At 51.1% G+C, this 14,328-nt stretch overlaps 1 protein-coding gene across 3 annotated transcripts; it reads right to left on the reverse strand.

Annotated features, from left to right (window-relative positions):
* Nucleotides 1–2,032: 2,032 nt before the first annotated feature.
* On the reverse strand, nt 2,033–11,581 carry TMEM275 (transmembrane protein 275). Of its 3 annotated transcripts, none has more exons than XM_040565822.1 (3): nt 11,570–11,581; nt 7,003–7,023; nt 2,033–5,862 (listed from the first exon to the last, which is right to left on the reverse strand). In XM_040565822.1, exon 3 carries the CDS (start codon nt 5,769–5,771, stop codon nt 5,223–5,225), a length of 549 nt encoding a protein of 182 aa, XP_040421756.1. In that variant the 5' UTR covers nt 5,772–5,862; nt 7,003–7,023; nt 11,570–11,581; the 3' UTR covers nt 2,033–5,222. The 3 variants fall into 3 exon arrangements, with proteins under 3 accessions (XP_040421756.1, XP_040421754.1, XP_040421755.1); XM_040565820.1 differs by lacking the exon at nt 11,570–11,581 and adding an exon at nt 9,828–10,145 and having other exon boundaries at nt 7,003–7,384; XM_040565821.1 differs by lacking the exon at nt 11,570–11,581 and adding an exon at nt 9,828–10,145 and having other exon boundaries at nt 6,945–7,384.
* Nucleotides 11,582–14,328: the final 2,747 nt, after the last annotated feature.

Consider the following 14,328-nt stretch of genomic DNA (forward strand, 5'->3'; position numbering starts at 1 on the left):
GAAAATTTGCTCCCTGGAAAAACTCCTGGGTACTCTTTATATTCAAGGATGCCCTGAAAAATGTATTCTGCCCTGCCAGCCCTGGCACCCTCTGTGCTCTGAGAATTCAAAGCCATGTCAGCTTGTGCGGGTCCCACGGCGAGAGGCTGACTGTGATTGCAAGTAGCAGGAGATCTGCTGATGGAAACAGCAAAATCTCCTCTCCACAGACGTTGTAAATTGGACTGAACAGAGCCGTGGAAACAAGCCTGTAAGGAACAATCCTCACTGACTAACCCCGATGGCCCAGCTGCCTTCTGCAGCCTGAGCCCTGGTCCCTTCCTCACTGGGGCTCCACAGGGGTGGCAGTGGGACAGCAGAAGCCCCAAACAAGCCACTACCACTACACAGCAAACAGGCTCTGAGATGTTTAAATCAAGAATAAAATGAAAAACATCAAACTCGCAGCTTTCCTAGGAGGTGTGAGGGAGCAGGTGGTGTAGGACAGCACCGGGGGAGATGCTCTGTGTCCTTGGTCCTTCTGGAGAGGGTGCTGCAGAGGAGGAGGATGAGCATCCCACTGTGGCTTTGTATCATCCTGGGAACATGGGCAGTTGTTTCTCTGAGGCCATGCCAAGCAAGGAGCTTTTTGGGGCCATCAGTGTGATAGTCAGGAGTTTTAGAAAGCCTCTCCAAAAGCATGCTGCAGTGGGGCAGTTGCCTGTGTCTGAGGGTCTCTCCCATGGATGCTGACAGCGTCTGGCAGCTGGAGAAAAGCAGCCTTTCAGCCTCTAAGTTGAGCACATTTGCTATGGGCTCACTGCAGACTAACGGCATAAAAGCTCAGTTACATATTTAAGAGGGACTTTGCACATGGAGACTTCATATTTTTATGGATATTTCTGCATTTTCATTGATTTTTTTTCCTCTTCCAGTACTTGCCCAGGAAAAAACATCCTACTTCTTGCCCAAGAGGGACCTGGCAGGTTTGTAAGTTTTCCGTGGGCTCCTGGAAATCTGCAACAAATATAAAATATTTCGGTGGTAGAAATTGCGTGGAGGTATCTCAGTGTGAAGACATCACTGGCACAAGGATAACAGGCAATAAACCAGTCATGAATAAATTGGAGTTGGACTCAGTGATTCTTGTGGGTCCCTTCCAACTTGGGATATTCTATGATTGTATAAATTTAGACTGAGAACCAGAAAAAGCTAGTTAGATTCCGTGTTACATTTCTGCTTTATTCTTCTAGGTGGAGAGAGAAGCTCATGGTCGGGGTCAGTGCTGGGCAGGTCCTGCAGCAGGAATGGGACGTGGACAGGTTCAGGAGAGCAGCAGCAGAAGCTCAGCACCCCCCCACCCCCCCACCCCCCACCCTGTGCTTTTCTCTCTGCTCCCACTTCTAAAAGAGAAAAGCCCTTCTGGGAAGTTCTTTCCAAAGGCCAGAAGAAATCCTTTCTGAAGGGAGCGGCTTCTCATTTTACACACATTGGCAGCGCAGCCTTCTTAGCCAGCTCTTTTCCCAGGCCTTTAACCAGCCAGGCTGCCTGGCATGGAGAGATTTCCTCTCGTTTCAGATCACTTGTCTGCACATTGGAGAGAAGCCCTTTGACAGGGTGAATTTGCAAGGCTCTCAAATCCTCTTTATTCTTGCTGTGCTCTCTCTCCTTGCCTCATCTCCAAGAGACCACGTTGGGCTAAGCCCAGAAGGAGCCCAGAAAGGTGATGGCACCAGTCCTACACCCAGACATGCACAGATACAGCTTCTACCCCTTCCCACACCACAAACGAAACACCACCCATACCCAGGACTGGAGAGGATCAGCTAAAATAACCTGGCCCACTCTTCCACTGCCAGAGAAGCTGAGTTCAGAACAGGTAACATTAACTTTTAAGGATATTTTTTCCTTGCAGCTACTTGTGCTGGCTAGAAAATCAAGTGAGTGTGGAGCACGAGGCCAAATGAATACAGCCAGTTGTGGGGAATACACACACGGTCTTGTGGAAAGGGAGAATGCAGTGGTAGATCGAAAGAGCAGGCAGGCCCAATGCTAGCTGAGTGCAATTCTTTTAATGGGTCTGTCTTTTCTAAATTCCACATTGCACACATATAAATAGTAATTTGAAAAAAAAAAAAAAAAAAAGACTCTCACACCAGAAACTCTGACTAGGAGCACAAGAAACTCTCCTCGTTTCAAGACACAAGAAGAAGGCACGAGATTCACAACATCAGTCACGGCCGATCACAGAGGCAGACAGACAGAGAGACATGGAAATCCCGAAAGACAGAAAAAGGAAAAAGCAGGGCAGTTATGCTTCAGGAGGAAGGCAGCAGATGTTCCTGCGCCGGTCAGGGTCACAGCTCGGCATAGCGACCCACCACGCCAGGGCATCGCCCTCCTGCTGGTCCTATACCTCTGCTCACCCGGGCGCTGTCCTTGCCTCTCATTGTCTTCTGGGTCCCAAGGGTGTCAGGTCGCAGAGCAACACCAGAATTAAGGAGGCCTGTGTGTGTGCAGCACGGCATGTGCCAGGTCCCAGGACTGTCTGATGCCACAGTGCAAGGGAGAATCGCTCTGAGGTCTTCAGTGGCCCTCAGTGTCCTGCATCTGCCACCATTCCTGCCAAAGGAGCCTTGTGTTTTATTGTCACTGTATGACCCATCACTGGTAGCGTTTCGTGGTGCAGTTGTCACACGGAGTCATTCTAGTACACGTACTCCAGACTTAGTTTTCAAGCCTTCAGTAAGCAGAGGGTTAATTCGTATGGTTACCACTCGATTTTACTACTTTTTGCCTCCAAGCACTCAAAGAAAAGTGCAGCAATACCTGTATTCACACGGGCAACGCCTCCAAAGGACTTCCAGGGTGTTGTGAGCTATTCCAAAAGGCTGGTGAGCCAGCAGCTGGGAGCCAAACACAGACCAGCAACCTGTTCTGTTTAATTGCTAGAGCAATCACCAGCAGGCAAAAATCACAGGAGCCTTTTGTTCAGTACAGCAGTTCACACGTGCCAAAGGGGAGCTGGTGCTGGAAGCGCAGATTGCCCATGAAAATGAGCTCTAAAGGGGATCACGCAGAGATCAGACCACACAGACTCGTCCACCTTCAAGCAGCCTCCAGATTCAGGTGTGCTGATACGAGCCCTGCTGCTTGGCAATGTGCTCATCTTCAAAGCGGCTCTGTGGAGCTGGGAGCAGTTATTTTCCCTCCTGCACAGGCAGGCAGCTGAGCAGCAGTACGATTAAACCATTTGCCCGGGACCTGGAGGCTGTAGCATAGACTTGAACCCACATCTTCCAGAGACAAGTCCCTCTCCTGGGCCTGCTCCTGCCCCTTCCAGCCAGCAGAGCAGCCCTGCTAAAATCACACTGGTGTCACAAGTCATTCTCCGGTGTAGAAGCAGTTGTTCAAGGCAGCAAACTGTTGCAGCATTCAAGCCAGAGTTTTTCTTCCCTCTCATCAAGGCATGAAATTCAACCTCATCCTCCCTGAGCTCATGAATGGGCCATCAGCTCCCCAGCAGCTCCCCAGAGCAATGAGGACACCCCGTGCATGGCCTGTACAGCTGCATGGCTCTTCTGGCCAGCCCCTCCATGTGCCCAGGTGCCATCCCTTAACCCAACACATCAGCCATCTCCCTTTCATCCCTCCCACCTCTCCTTACACCCATCTGCTGGTTAAAGCCTCGGGGCTGAGATGTCCTCAGCCTGGCAAGGTGCTGACGCTGGGCTGAATGGGGTGCTGGCCAATGTGGGAAGCATTACCTCCCTCTGTCTACAAGAGATGTGAAGTACCACTGGAAATAGATGACAGAAAGAAACATGACAAAGGCCCCAGAAAACCTGAGTGGTGTGGGGAGGCATGGGCTGTTTGCTGGCCCGTCTAATTTGGGAGCTTGGGGTATCAAGGAGAATTAGTAGGGTGCAGGCTGAAAATAAAACAAGGGCAGGGACCTTTATGGCCTCTCATTAAGCTGTACAACTCCATGCTGCAGGAGCACAAACGATAAAAGCTGACAAACACTCAAGGAGTAAAAGAAGAAAAAAAAAATCAATTCAGGGCTACTAAATACAGGCACCACTTCCAGCTCAGGAAACTCCCAAGCAATAGCGCCTTGGTTGGAGGCTGGGAGAGCACTCTGGGCAAGCAACACCTGTGTTTTATCCTGGTGCCTTTGCCTTGAACAGCTCTTTAGGAATTCTCTTCTGCAAACTCATCCCATTGCTTCGCAATCCCAGGAGCGCCTTTAGCAGCTGGTTTCCTGCAGCAAGGAGTTCCATACTGATTGCCCACTGTGCAATGGGTCAGGCAGGCACGTCAGGAAAGGAGATACAGTCAGCACCTTCCAGCACAGCTATACTGAAACCCATACAACTATTTGCCCCCTGCCCCAAGCTGACGTGTCCCAGTCCAGCCTTCCATAAAATGATGGAAAGAAAGATGCCTCCCCCCAGCACTCAGGATATAATCATTGCCCAAAGATTTCATTTGCAGGCTCTCCCAGCCTCCAGTTACCCCAGGAGCCTGTCCCCAAGGGTTTGGCCTGGCTGACCTCCCAGCAGCACCACTGCAGCCCAGCGTGATTAAAACAAGAGGAAAATGCCAGTGCTAATTGCAATCCCTGTGATTCATCGTCTCTTATCACGGATGGTAAAGTCACCCAACTGAAGGAGAAATGGGGCAAGGATTTTCAGAGGAGGGGAGATTGTTTCACATTGCTTTTTCAAACAGTAAACACAGATATTTTGTCCCTACTGCCAAAAAGCCCGGCTCTAAAATGCTGAAATCTTCTTGTGACTGAGTGGCAGCAAGCTGTAATTTACTGCATTCCTGCTTCCATTACATTCAAGACTTGCTTCACTTCTGGAAAAAAAAATATGCACTGTCATTTGTCAGCACCCTGTGTAGCCCCTCCTTCAGCCACCACATTTCCACCTTCTGCTAGACGAATTAATTCAGGAGGAGAACTCTTCCACTCTGCTCCCCAAAAAGCCGGTCTTTTCCCAGGAACTTTTCAGTTCATCCTTTCACAGCAATATCATTAGCAATTTTCTTTGTGAAGCCAAGTAACGGGCACGTTCCTTTCAGCAAAAATCCGGTGTTTTCTGGCTGTGGCATCCCCCTTCCTTAAATTGATTCAGAGAAGCCTGCCTGCTGGCTTTCCACAAGCACCTCAGCCTCAGACTCCAGCCCACCCGTTGCAGCATCTGGCTGGCTGCTGGTAAAAGCTCTGCCCGGGTTTAGGATGCGGCCAGGTCCCTGGGCAAGTTGAGCTGTATCGCCTCTCCTCCTGTCGTGTACTTGGCCACGGGCCCATTGCCCTCCATGGTGAAGAGCTTGCAAGTCTTCGTGCTCTCGTGCACCGGCGTGGACTTCTTCGAGGAGATGGGGGAGTTGGTGGGGCTCAGCTGGACAGCGGTGGTGTCCTGCACTGTGTGCTCGCTCGTTTCAATTTCAAAGGCTGTGTTGCCAGGTTTGATGAGACCAATGTTGGATCCCGGCTTGGATTTTCTGGCCCCGTGAGCTGGTGGCCTCCGGCTGCAGATGCAGCAGGCCCCAAAGAAGGTGAAGGCCACCACCAGCAAGATGGGTCCAATGATGATGGGGGGGTTGTTCACGGGCAGGAAGGTCCCAAACGCAAACGCTCCCACTAACGTGATGTTGATCCCTGCCAGCATGATGCAAAGTCCACACGCGCAGCAGAGAGCAGGGGAGGGGAGGCCCTGAGGTCGTGTCTTCTTCTGGATGGGTTTCTGGGTCAAAGAGGCGCTGCTCTTTTCGCTGAACATGTTGAGGCGAGTCTCAGAGGTCACTTCAGTCCTCGCAGGGCACACACTGTGCTGAGAAGGCTACTGCTGGTCTCCTGCTACCTTGAAATCCCTGGAGAAGAGAAGAATATGCAGCTGTTAGAGCAACATGCCAAAGGCAACTGTCCACCATCACCCAAGGTGACCAGCATTTTCTCCAAGTCTGCTGGTACCAAAAGCTAAGTGAAAATTCAGGCCTGTTCTCAAGTCTGGGTTCTCCCAGGCCTTGGTCACACGCAGCCAGCTCAGGCTGAAGCACTGAGGTCAGTGCATTCAATGCCTTTAGCCATCCAGATGGATGCAGCACGACTGAATCTGAGCACGCAATGCCCTGGGGCCTAGACCTTGGCTCTGCCTCCAGGCTGAGCCTCAGCAGAGCACGGCAGCTGTGTGGCTGAGCAGACAGACCCACACCATCAGCTCAGACATGGTTCACACAGGCTTGGGACCTGCTGCCTACTTCTCTTGACTCTGCTCCACCCACTCTTCCCTTAAAATACAGCTTCTTTAGCTGTATTTGTTGTCCATTCGGGCAGCAGCTGGTCTCACAGCGCTAGTCATGGCCCAGACAATATGGATCACACACATCACACCACGCTGGGTGTGATCACAGGAGATCACACAGAAGGGGCAAGGAAGCCTGTCTGCCTCAGCAGGTGTAAAACCAAACTTGTGCAAAGCTCCTGCACAAGCAGACAGAGCTGGGAGAGGTCCCATGTGGGGACCTGCCCTTCCCAAGACACATAGCCCTGGCCGACCAGAGCAACTTGTCCATGGCAGAGGTTATTGGATGTGGTCGGAGCTGGCTTTGTGTTCACTGAACTTCGCTGGGAAGCCAAATTGCCAGAAGCCAAATTGCCAGCAGTTTGCTGGTGATGCCTTTGATTTTACAGGCAGGAGAGCAATTCTCTCCCCAGCCTGACTGCAAACAACTGCAGTCTGCTCTCTCGTACTCCCCTGCCTGGCTCCCTAGCTTCTTCCTGCCTCTGTTGTCGAATATTTCATAAGGGGAAAACTGATACTGTGCAGATTTCTACTGAAAGAGCCAAAAATCACTGTTGTGCTATTAATTCTGCAGCCACTAAATTAACATCATCAACAACAACAGAAAAAAAATAAAAATAAAACCCCGTCACCCATCACCCTGAAACACACCAGTGGGATCAGCCGGCCGTTTCCAACATGCTTCCCAGGGTATAAAATTTTCCCATACCTCCAGCTGAGGCAAAGCTCTCTCTGCTGCTCTCTCCAGTGTCACATCTCATTGCCTTTGCTCAGGCTTTTGTTCAGACCTGAATGAAGTGCAGCAGTGAACTTCCAGTGAAGTTTCTGTTGAGTGAGACATCAGCTGGAGCTGACAGGCACGGGCGCACTGAAGGATTCAATTCTTCCTCATCTGGGGATGCCTGCCTAGGGAAGCCTTTCTGCAGGCAAAGATTTTTTCAGAACAGACAATGTGCAGGAGAGAAAGGGCATTTTCTCCATTAGCCGGGCTAACAATACGGATGTTTTTCCAGCAGTGTCCTTTTATTCTGCCTGGGAACCTTGGCACGCTGATGTGAGCTGGAGCCCTAATTCTGCTTCTTTCACCAGCCCTGGAACAGCAGCAAGACAGCTTCTGGTTAAACACACACACACGTTAAATCACATCACGGATTTTTTTCTGTAAGGTTTGCTCCCTCCTCACTCCTCAGCTTCCACCCTGCAAGAATCCATGCTCCTGGGGAGCCAGGCAGCTATTGTGGGCCGAGCCCTAACGGGATGAACAAACACACTGGCTGCCTCTGCTCCTAGGCAAGCCAGAGACCAGAGGGCACATTCCCACTGAGATTTTCCAGAGGAGCTTCAACCCGGCACCCATCACATCTGTCACCTGCAATTACTCCAAGGGGACCATGCTGGTTTCTGCATGCTTTCAAGGCTGCGGTGATAACAGCCAGCACAGACCCTGGTAGCTCTTTTTCCCTGTCTGCCACCGCTCTTGGTTATCACCAGGAGGGCAGGGGGTTAAGCTGGGGTAAAATCCTCCCCGTATCACCCCAGGATGTAACAGCGGAGGACAAGGAGGCTTGTTCAGGCACCATTACCGATAACAAATCAGGGCAGCCTGTCCCAAGGACAGTTCACTCCAGCAGGTTCTGGGTGGGTGCTGCTACCATCAGCTTTTCCCAGGCATTCATAGCCACTTCCCAGAAGGAGGGAGGGGATCGTATCTACAGTACAGAAATAGGGACATGGCACACGCTGGAGAAGGATGGAGACCCTTCACCCTGCAGCTGGGCTGGTGCAGGCAGCGGTCCCTCCTCGGGTCAGCCTAGGACAGGCAGAGAGCTCTGGGGCTGTGCCGAGGGGCTGGCCAGGCGCTGGCAGATACCTGCCTGCTGGCAGGGGACGAGGGAAGACGGGAAGTTTGGAGATGGACTGCTGCAGTGGAAGCGGTGATGGGTAGCTTGCCAGAAGCCATCACTCTAGGAGGCCCATTGGGATGGGCGTCTGGGAACACATCAGTAGCAGCCTGCACAAAAGGTCAGAGACCAGAGCAGGCAGTGTGGGAAAAAAGGAAAAAGGAAAAAAAAAAATCTGGGCTTCTGGAGTTGCATCTGTGGTTGTCAAACCTGGATTCTGTAAGTTCAAAGGGCCAGGTCTAACACAAGAGCCATGACACAGCCCAGAGTGGAGCTGTAAAAACGTGAATCCAAGCATTTGTGCCATGCACACTTGGGTGAGGAATAAAAGCACATGGGGGTGACTGGGGGACCAAGCCACCAGGCACGCTGGGATAGCATCAAAGCAAAGCACAGAGAGCCAAAGCCCACTCGTTTGTGTTACTTGTGTGGAGACGTACCCAGAACCATCACACAGAGCTAGTTGGAGTGGTCAGAAGTAGAGGCAGGGGTAAAGATCTCATTTAAACTGTGCGAGCAGTTCTGGGGCTTGTACACCAAGGGGATTCCAAAACACTGGGAAGCCAGAGGAAACGGGGATGAGAAAGCCAGCAGAGCAGTAGAAGATAAAGCAAAAACCAACTAATTTCACAGGATGCCTCACACTGTCCTCTAAGCAATAAGACCCTGAAACACAAAGCCCGTCCTTACACTGATTGCCACATACGACAGAAGCATCGTAATTCTCCTGAAGCCTGTCATCTCCTAGAGCACGGGCTGATGCTGTGGGGCGAGGGGTCCCTCTCCATCCTCCATGCAGTCACTGGAATTCACGAGTGGGGGGCTCTTCCCACTGTTGATACCAAGCAGCTTTTACCTTCCTGCTTCCACTTTTACCAAGTTAACCAGCTCAAAAATGAGCAACTTTCCTTCCAGCCAAATTATCCTGTCCAAAATGACAAGTTTCCTTTTCATTAGGGGAGGGAAAAGTTTTCTTTGAGCTGTGTGAAACAGGTTCTTTTCTTATCAGCTAGAATCTAGTTTTTTTCTCCAAACGTTTCAGCTAGAAATGCATTAGTGTCAAGGTGGAAAAAAAAGAAAAAAGAAAAAAAGCTGCATATCCAAACCCGAGTAATGGAAATCCAGAGGACACAGCGATTCCTTCCAGGGGAATATTCACCCCTCCGTGTATTCTCAGGGGCCAAACAGAGACTTATTCCTAGCTCTGAGAGTTCCTGGAGCTCCAAGGACGTGCTGACATACCCAGCCAGCATTTTAGGAGCATCCCTTAAGCCATGCCAGCAGCACCAGGATCACCCACCGCTAACTGCGCTTCCCTCATAGTTGTAGCGAGGGGGATCGAGCTGTCACCCATCCGCACCATTTCACCGGAGCAGAACAACCAAAATATTTGAAGCCCATCAGCAAGCCTCCTTCCCAGGGGTGCGATGGCACCACGGAAAAAACCCCAGCGAGCAGCAAGCAGCAACTGCAGCCAGGCAGCTCCCACCACCCCGGCGCCCAGCCAGGTTCCCATACAGAGCCGCAGGCAGTTTTTTGGGGAGAAACACCGGACTTTTCCCGGGGCAGAGCTCCGGGAAAGTCCCCGGCAGGGCCAGGGGGAGCCGGGGTGCCTGGGAGCGGGGATGCTTACCTGGGCTGGAGCCGGAGGGAGCGGGTGCCCCGGGTGTCCCCTGCAGCGCCGGCTCTGCGGTGCCCGAGGCTCTCACATGCCGCCTTCCCTCTCTTCGGGAAACTTTCCTCGGGTGCCAGCAGAGCCCCCCGGAGGGCTCAGCAGGCTCCGGGCGAGCTCAGCCGCCTCCTGCCCTCTTCCCTCCTTCCCCTCGGAGGATGCTGTCCTCCTCCTCCTCCTCCTCCTCCTCCGGCGGGGCTCAGCCGCAGCATCGCATCCTCCCCTGCCTCCTCTTCCTCCCTGCGGCGGCCAGCGCCGCCCGGCAGGCTCGCAGCCTCTCCCCCCGCCTTCTTTTTTAGTCCACCTTTTCTACTTCCAGGCGGCAGCTCCCGCCCCCTGGGGTGCCCGAGGCACAGCAGCCCCTTCCCCGGCAGAGGAAGCCCCCGGGCGGCCTCCGCTAGGGGCAGCCCCGAGCCCCCCCCCCTTCCCCGACCGCTGCGCAGAACAAAGCCGCGGTACCGGGGGCGGGGGGTGGGGGTCAAAAAGTGGGGACACCCCGGCCGGGAATTGGCCTCCGAGGGTGAAGAGCACGGGGGCAGGGGGCTCTCGGCCGCTGCTGGCAGGGTGGTGAGGGGCTGGGGGCGAGAGTTGGAAATGGAATGAAAAAACGGCGCCCCGAGGGATGCTGGAGTAACTGCGGGCTGGGGGGCTGCTGCTGAGACAGGACCTCCGAGGGGTGGACGTGCTCAGGGTGTAAGAGCTGGAGAGTTCAGAAATAAAAAAATAAAAAAGAAAAAAAGGAAAAAAAAAAAAAAAGAAAAAAGAGGAAAAAAAAAGAAAAAAAACTTAGATGTAAATCTACCCCAGCAATCGGATCTCAGGTACGCTCAAAGGTGCTGCTGGCATCCCTATAAAAATTTTCCCTGATGCTAGACCCCGATGCAAGCACAGCCAAGCTCTTCACTCCCACATTGAGCAGCCAGCCGCTGTCTGACGGCAGAGCTGGTGCCCGGAGGAAAGGAGGCAAGCTGCGAGCTGTGTGCCGAACAGTATAGGTCATCCTTCCTCGGCTTAGGCAGCGCAGACGCTCGCATGCCCTCATCTGTTCTCCATGGCCACACGGCTGTGACTAGCCGGGATGTTGCCAGCAACAACTCAACGGAGGCTCTTCTCTGGCTCACTGCAGAAGAATCCTATACGGAGCAGGCTGGAGCTGATCGAACATGAATCATTCGCCCCTTTTAAGATGATTGCTTTCATGCTCTCTAGAGACAGAGGGAAAAAAGGTAGCACAGAGATGGAGAAAAACAAAGGTCAAAGGAGAAATCTCTGAAGGGGAATGAACACTTACTTCTCCTCTCTATTCTCCAGGCACTACTCCAGCCCTACTCGATACGGCAGCATCTTCTACTGCAACATATTGCATTTCACCTCGCAGGTCAGCATAAAAATTCAGGCAAAAACCAAGCTTCCTCCTTAGCTACAGCAAACTAGAACATGGGCAAGAGGGCAGGAGGGTATCAGAAAAGCAGCACTGATCAGACACATGATTGCCTGAGCTTCTGGAAAGAAATAACAGGCAAATCTCATTTCAGACCCCTCCAGAGATGCAGTGTCACCTCTAAGGAATCTCTGGCCCTGTAACATAAGGTTCAAAATGGCTCAGCATATTCATCCCTATCAGAAAAGTGGTAGAAGACTACACCATTTGTTGGGCTTTCTGGAGAAAATCTCCACGTAGCACATCTGAGAGACAGTCCCACGTGCAGCAGAACTGGCATTTGGTGTTTGCTGACTGTTGCTGGGTAGAAACTGGAGTGGCTGAACTCCTGGTGTGGCTCCACGGTGCTCAACGGGATTGGCCCTATAAGCCAGATCTGTTCAAGAGAGGCTGTCAGATGGAAAGGGACCGCCAGGGTCATTGATTTGAGTCCCCTGCTATCATGTTGTATAATAGCATTCATAAAGTGCTCAAGCTCCTAATGGGGTCAATTAATACCAAATGACCTGTGAGCTGTTCCCTAATTGCACAAGGCAGTGATGAAGCAGGCTGCTCCTGCTCCAGTTTACCATTGGCTGTCACACAACTCTCTATCACACTTTCAACTTAATGGTCCATAAACCCAATAAAAAGTGGAAGGCTTTGCTGAAACGTTACATATTTAGGGCTCCACTGAAGCAACAGTTCTGAATTCCGCATATGTGGCCCTGACAACCTGGCAGGCTGCATTCATGTGATTAAAACAACTGCTAATTCAAGAACTAAAATTAAAGGCTAGATTTCCCACTGGTATAATTCAGAATAGATTCACTGCCTTGCAGAGCTTTGATAGCTCACGAGCGTTCATGATTTGCCAAGAGGGCTTTGCCAGACTGGTAGCTCCTAACTTCAAACTTACCAGAAAGGGGGAAGCTCTGCCATCCTCAGAGGCAAAATCCCAACCCTCTGCTGACAGTAGGCTCTTTGCTCTGGAGAAGCTGCTCATTCCCATTTGATGCTGAATTCAAAAATTAGCTTAAGTCAGAAATGTCCAAATGAGAGGCAAAAATTTCCTGCTTTTAACTGAAAACAGATGGGAAGGATATGGGATCTGTGGTTTCATAGGGAATTTTAGCAGGGGCTAACAGTGGAAGGAAGGTGCATGGACAGCATTTGACCCTATGAGACCAACCCCATGCCAACAGCCCAATTCCTGAGCACAACAGAAGCAAAAAGCAGCAGCCTTCAGTGCTGTTTCCTGACTCAGGCCCACATGAGGAGAGTTTGCAAGAGCCTGAGAAAGCCTGCAAGTTTATAGTCCAGCAAGATCATTAGACAAAGGTCACCACAGAAACACTCCCCTGCAGGTTTTCATGAGGTCTCCAAAACAGGCACCTCTCCGTGCATTCACATTTTAATTGCCTCTTAAGGGAAGGAAGCACCAGGCTGAATCTGCTGTTGCTCCACACCAATTGTAAATGCCACTACATCCATCTGAAGGTTTGCACGATAGCAGGATCCAGCTCTGCCTAATGGCTTGGTGCTCTGGCAATCCAGAAGAGGGCAAGGCCAATTTCTGCAGCAGTGTTTACCTATCTATAACATCATGTACAGAAAGGAGGCGGCAAAAAAGAAATTAGTATTTGTCATTTTCAGAGACAGCTGTGAAATTACTGTGCAGGAGATTTAAGCCCACAAAGGAGACAGCTCCTTGTACAGCGTGTAATTAAAAATCGCAGGACTCTGCCACAAAGTACAACAACATTAATGTGCTCAGACCCTGCAGGCAGCCACAACTGGACCTGACAAACACAACGGACCAGCTGCACCTCCTGGCTCACAAGGTCCCTATGTTTCTGACCACTGGGAATGGCCCACAGGGGAGAGCTTACCCTCAGCTTGGTCCTTGTACTCTAAGCCTCTGCTATCGGCAGCTGCTGAGGCAGAATAATAGGTAAGGTAGATTTTGGGGTCTGGTCCTGTATGACTGTTCTTGTGTCAGGGATAAAGATTTTATTGTTTCTGAATGTGGACCCAAACTGGCTTCTCTTACAGGAGAGCCTCAGCAGCCACACCTGATGCAGTCTCCCTCAGGGCACCAGCAATATCCAGTATACTCACTGCATCTCAGCAGGGATAGCTCATACTTCTACTCTGCTCTCCCAGGAGCTGTCTCATCATGTATATCACTGTCTTCATGACCTAAAGCATCTGGGCCTGCTGTTCCCAGATGCTCCCATCCCTATGCTTGCCCACAGCCCTTCAGAGCAGGGGCCTCATGTTTGTCTTTGCCCCTCATCCCAAGCGTTTGACTGCTAATGCAATCTAAGTGCTTCATTTAGGACTCCAGAAGTAGATTCAAATTCCTGTTGTGCTACAGACTCCCAGTTTGGCAGTGGCTTGTCCGTCTGGAGAATATAGCATAATAATACCTTTTTTTCTCTTCAGGCTGGGCCCTGGAGAGAGCTGGGCATCTCAGCTAGACAGTCAGCTGGTACCACCAGCCCGACTTCCAGTCTCGTTAAAGCTCCGCATCTATCCTCTGCTCAGATGACCTACTGCCACTGCATTTTTTTTAAACAGTCTAGAGAACACTATTCCTCCTCACACAAACAAATGAAAGTCTTCTAGATATTCAAACAAGTTTCTCCTTCCTAAGAAGACCTCTGAAAATACTGAGAGCTGAAGAAAATTAGCAATGTCCTTGTGTCCCTATTTGTTGGGGAAACATCTGTGCAAGCAGTTGTCCTGTTACACAAACAGTACAGTAATTTTTCATGAAGCTTTCTCAAACAGGAGGAAATTAGCAGGTCAGTTATCAGCAAGGGGCAAATAATTTTAATTACCTTGCAGAGATTATGTCTCCTGTGTTTAATTCTCAAAGGCTCCCACTGACAAACTAATTAGCAAGGAGCTTCATTTGAAGAGCAGGCCTGAAGTTATGTGGCTTTATTCTCCCAGCTCACAGACATCCAGTTTGTTCTCCTCTGTCACGTCGTGGGCCTCTCTACCAGCCAGATCAGGCCAAAGGAGAGTCGGTCT

The sequence above is a fragment of the Cygnus olor genome, chromosome 8, assembly GCF_009769625.2.
Source record: "Cygnus olor isolate bCygOlo1 chromosome 8, bCygOlo1.pri.v2, whole genome shotgun sequence".
In the NCBI taxonomy this organism is placed as follows: Eukaryota; Metazoa; Chordata; class Aves; order Anseriformes; family Anatidae; genus Cygnus; species Cygnus olor.

Excerpts from the sequence above, each read along its gene's own strand:
- TMEM275 (XM_040565822.1), bottom strand. The coding sequence starts at position 5,771 with ATGTTCAGCGAAAAGAGCAGCGCCTCTTTGACCCAGAAACCCATCCAG.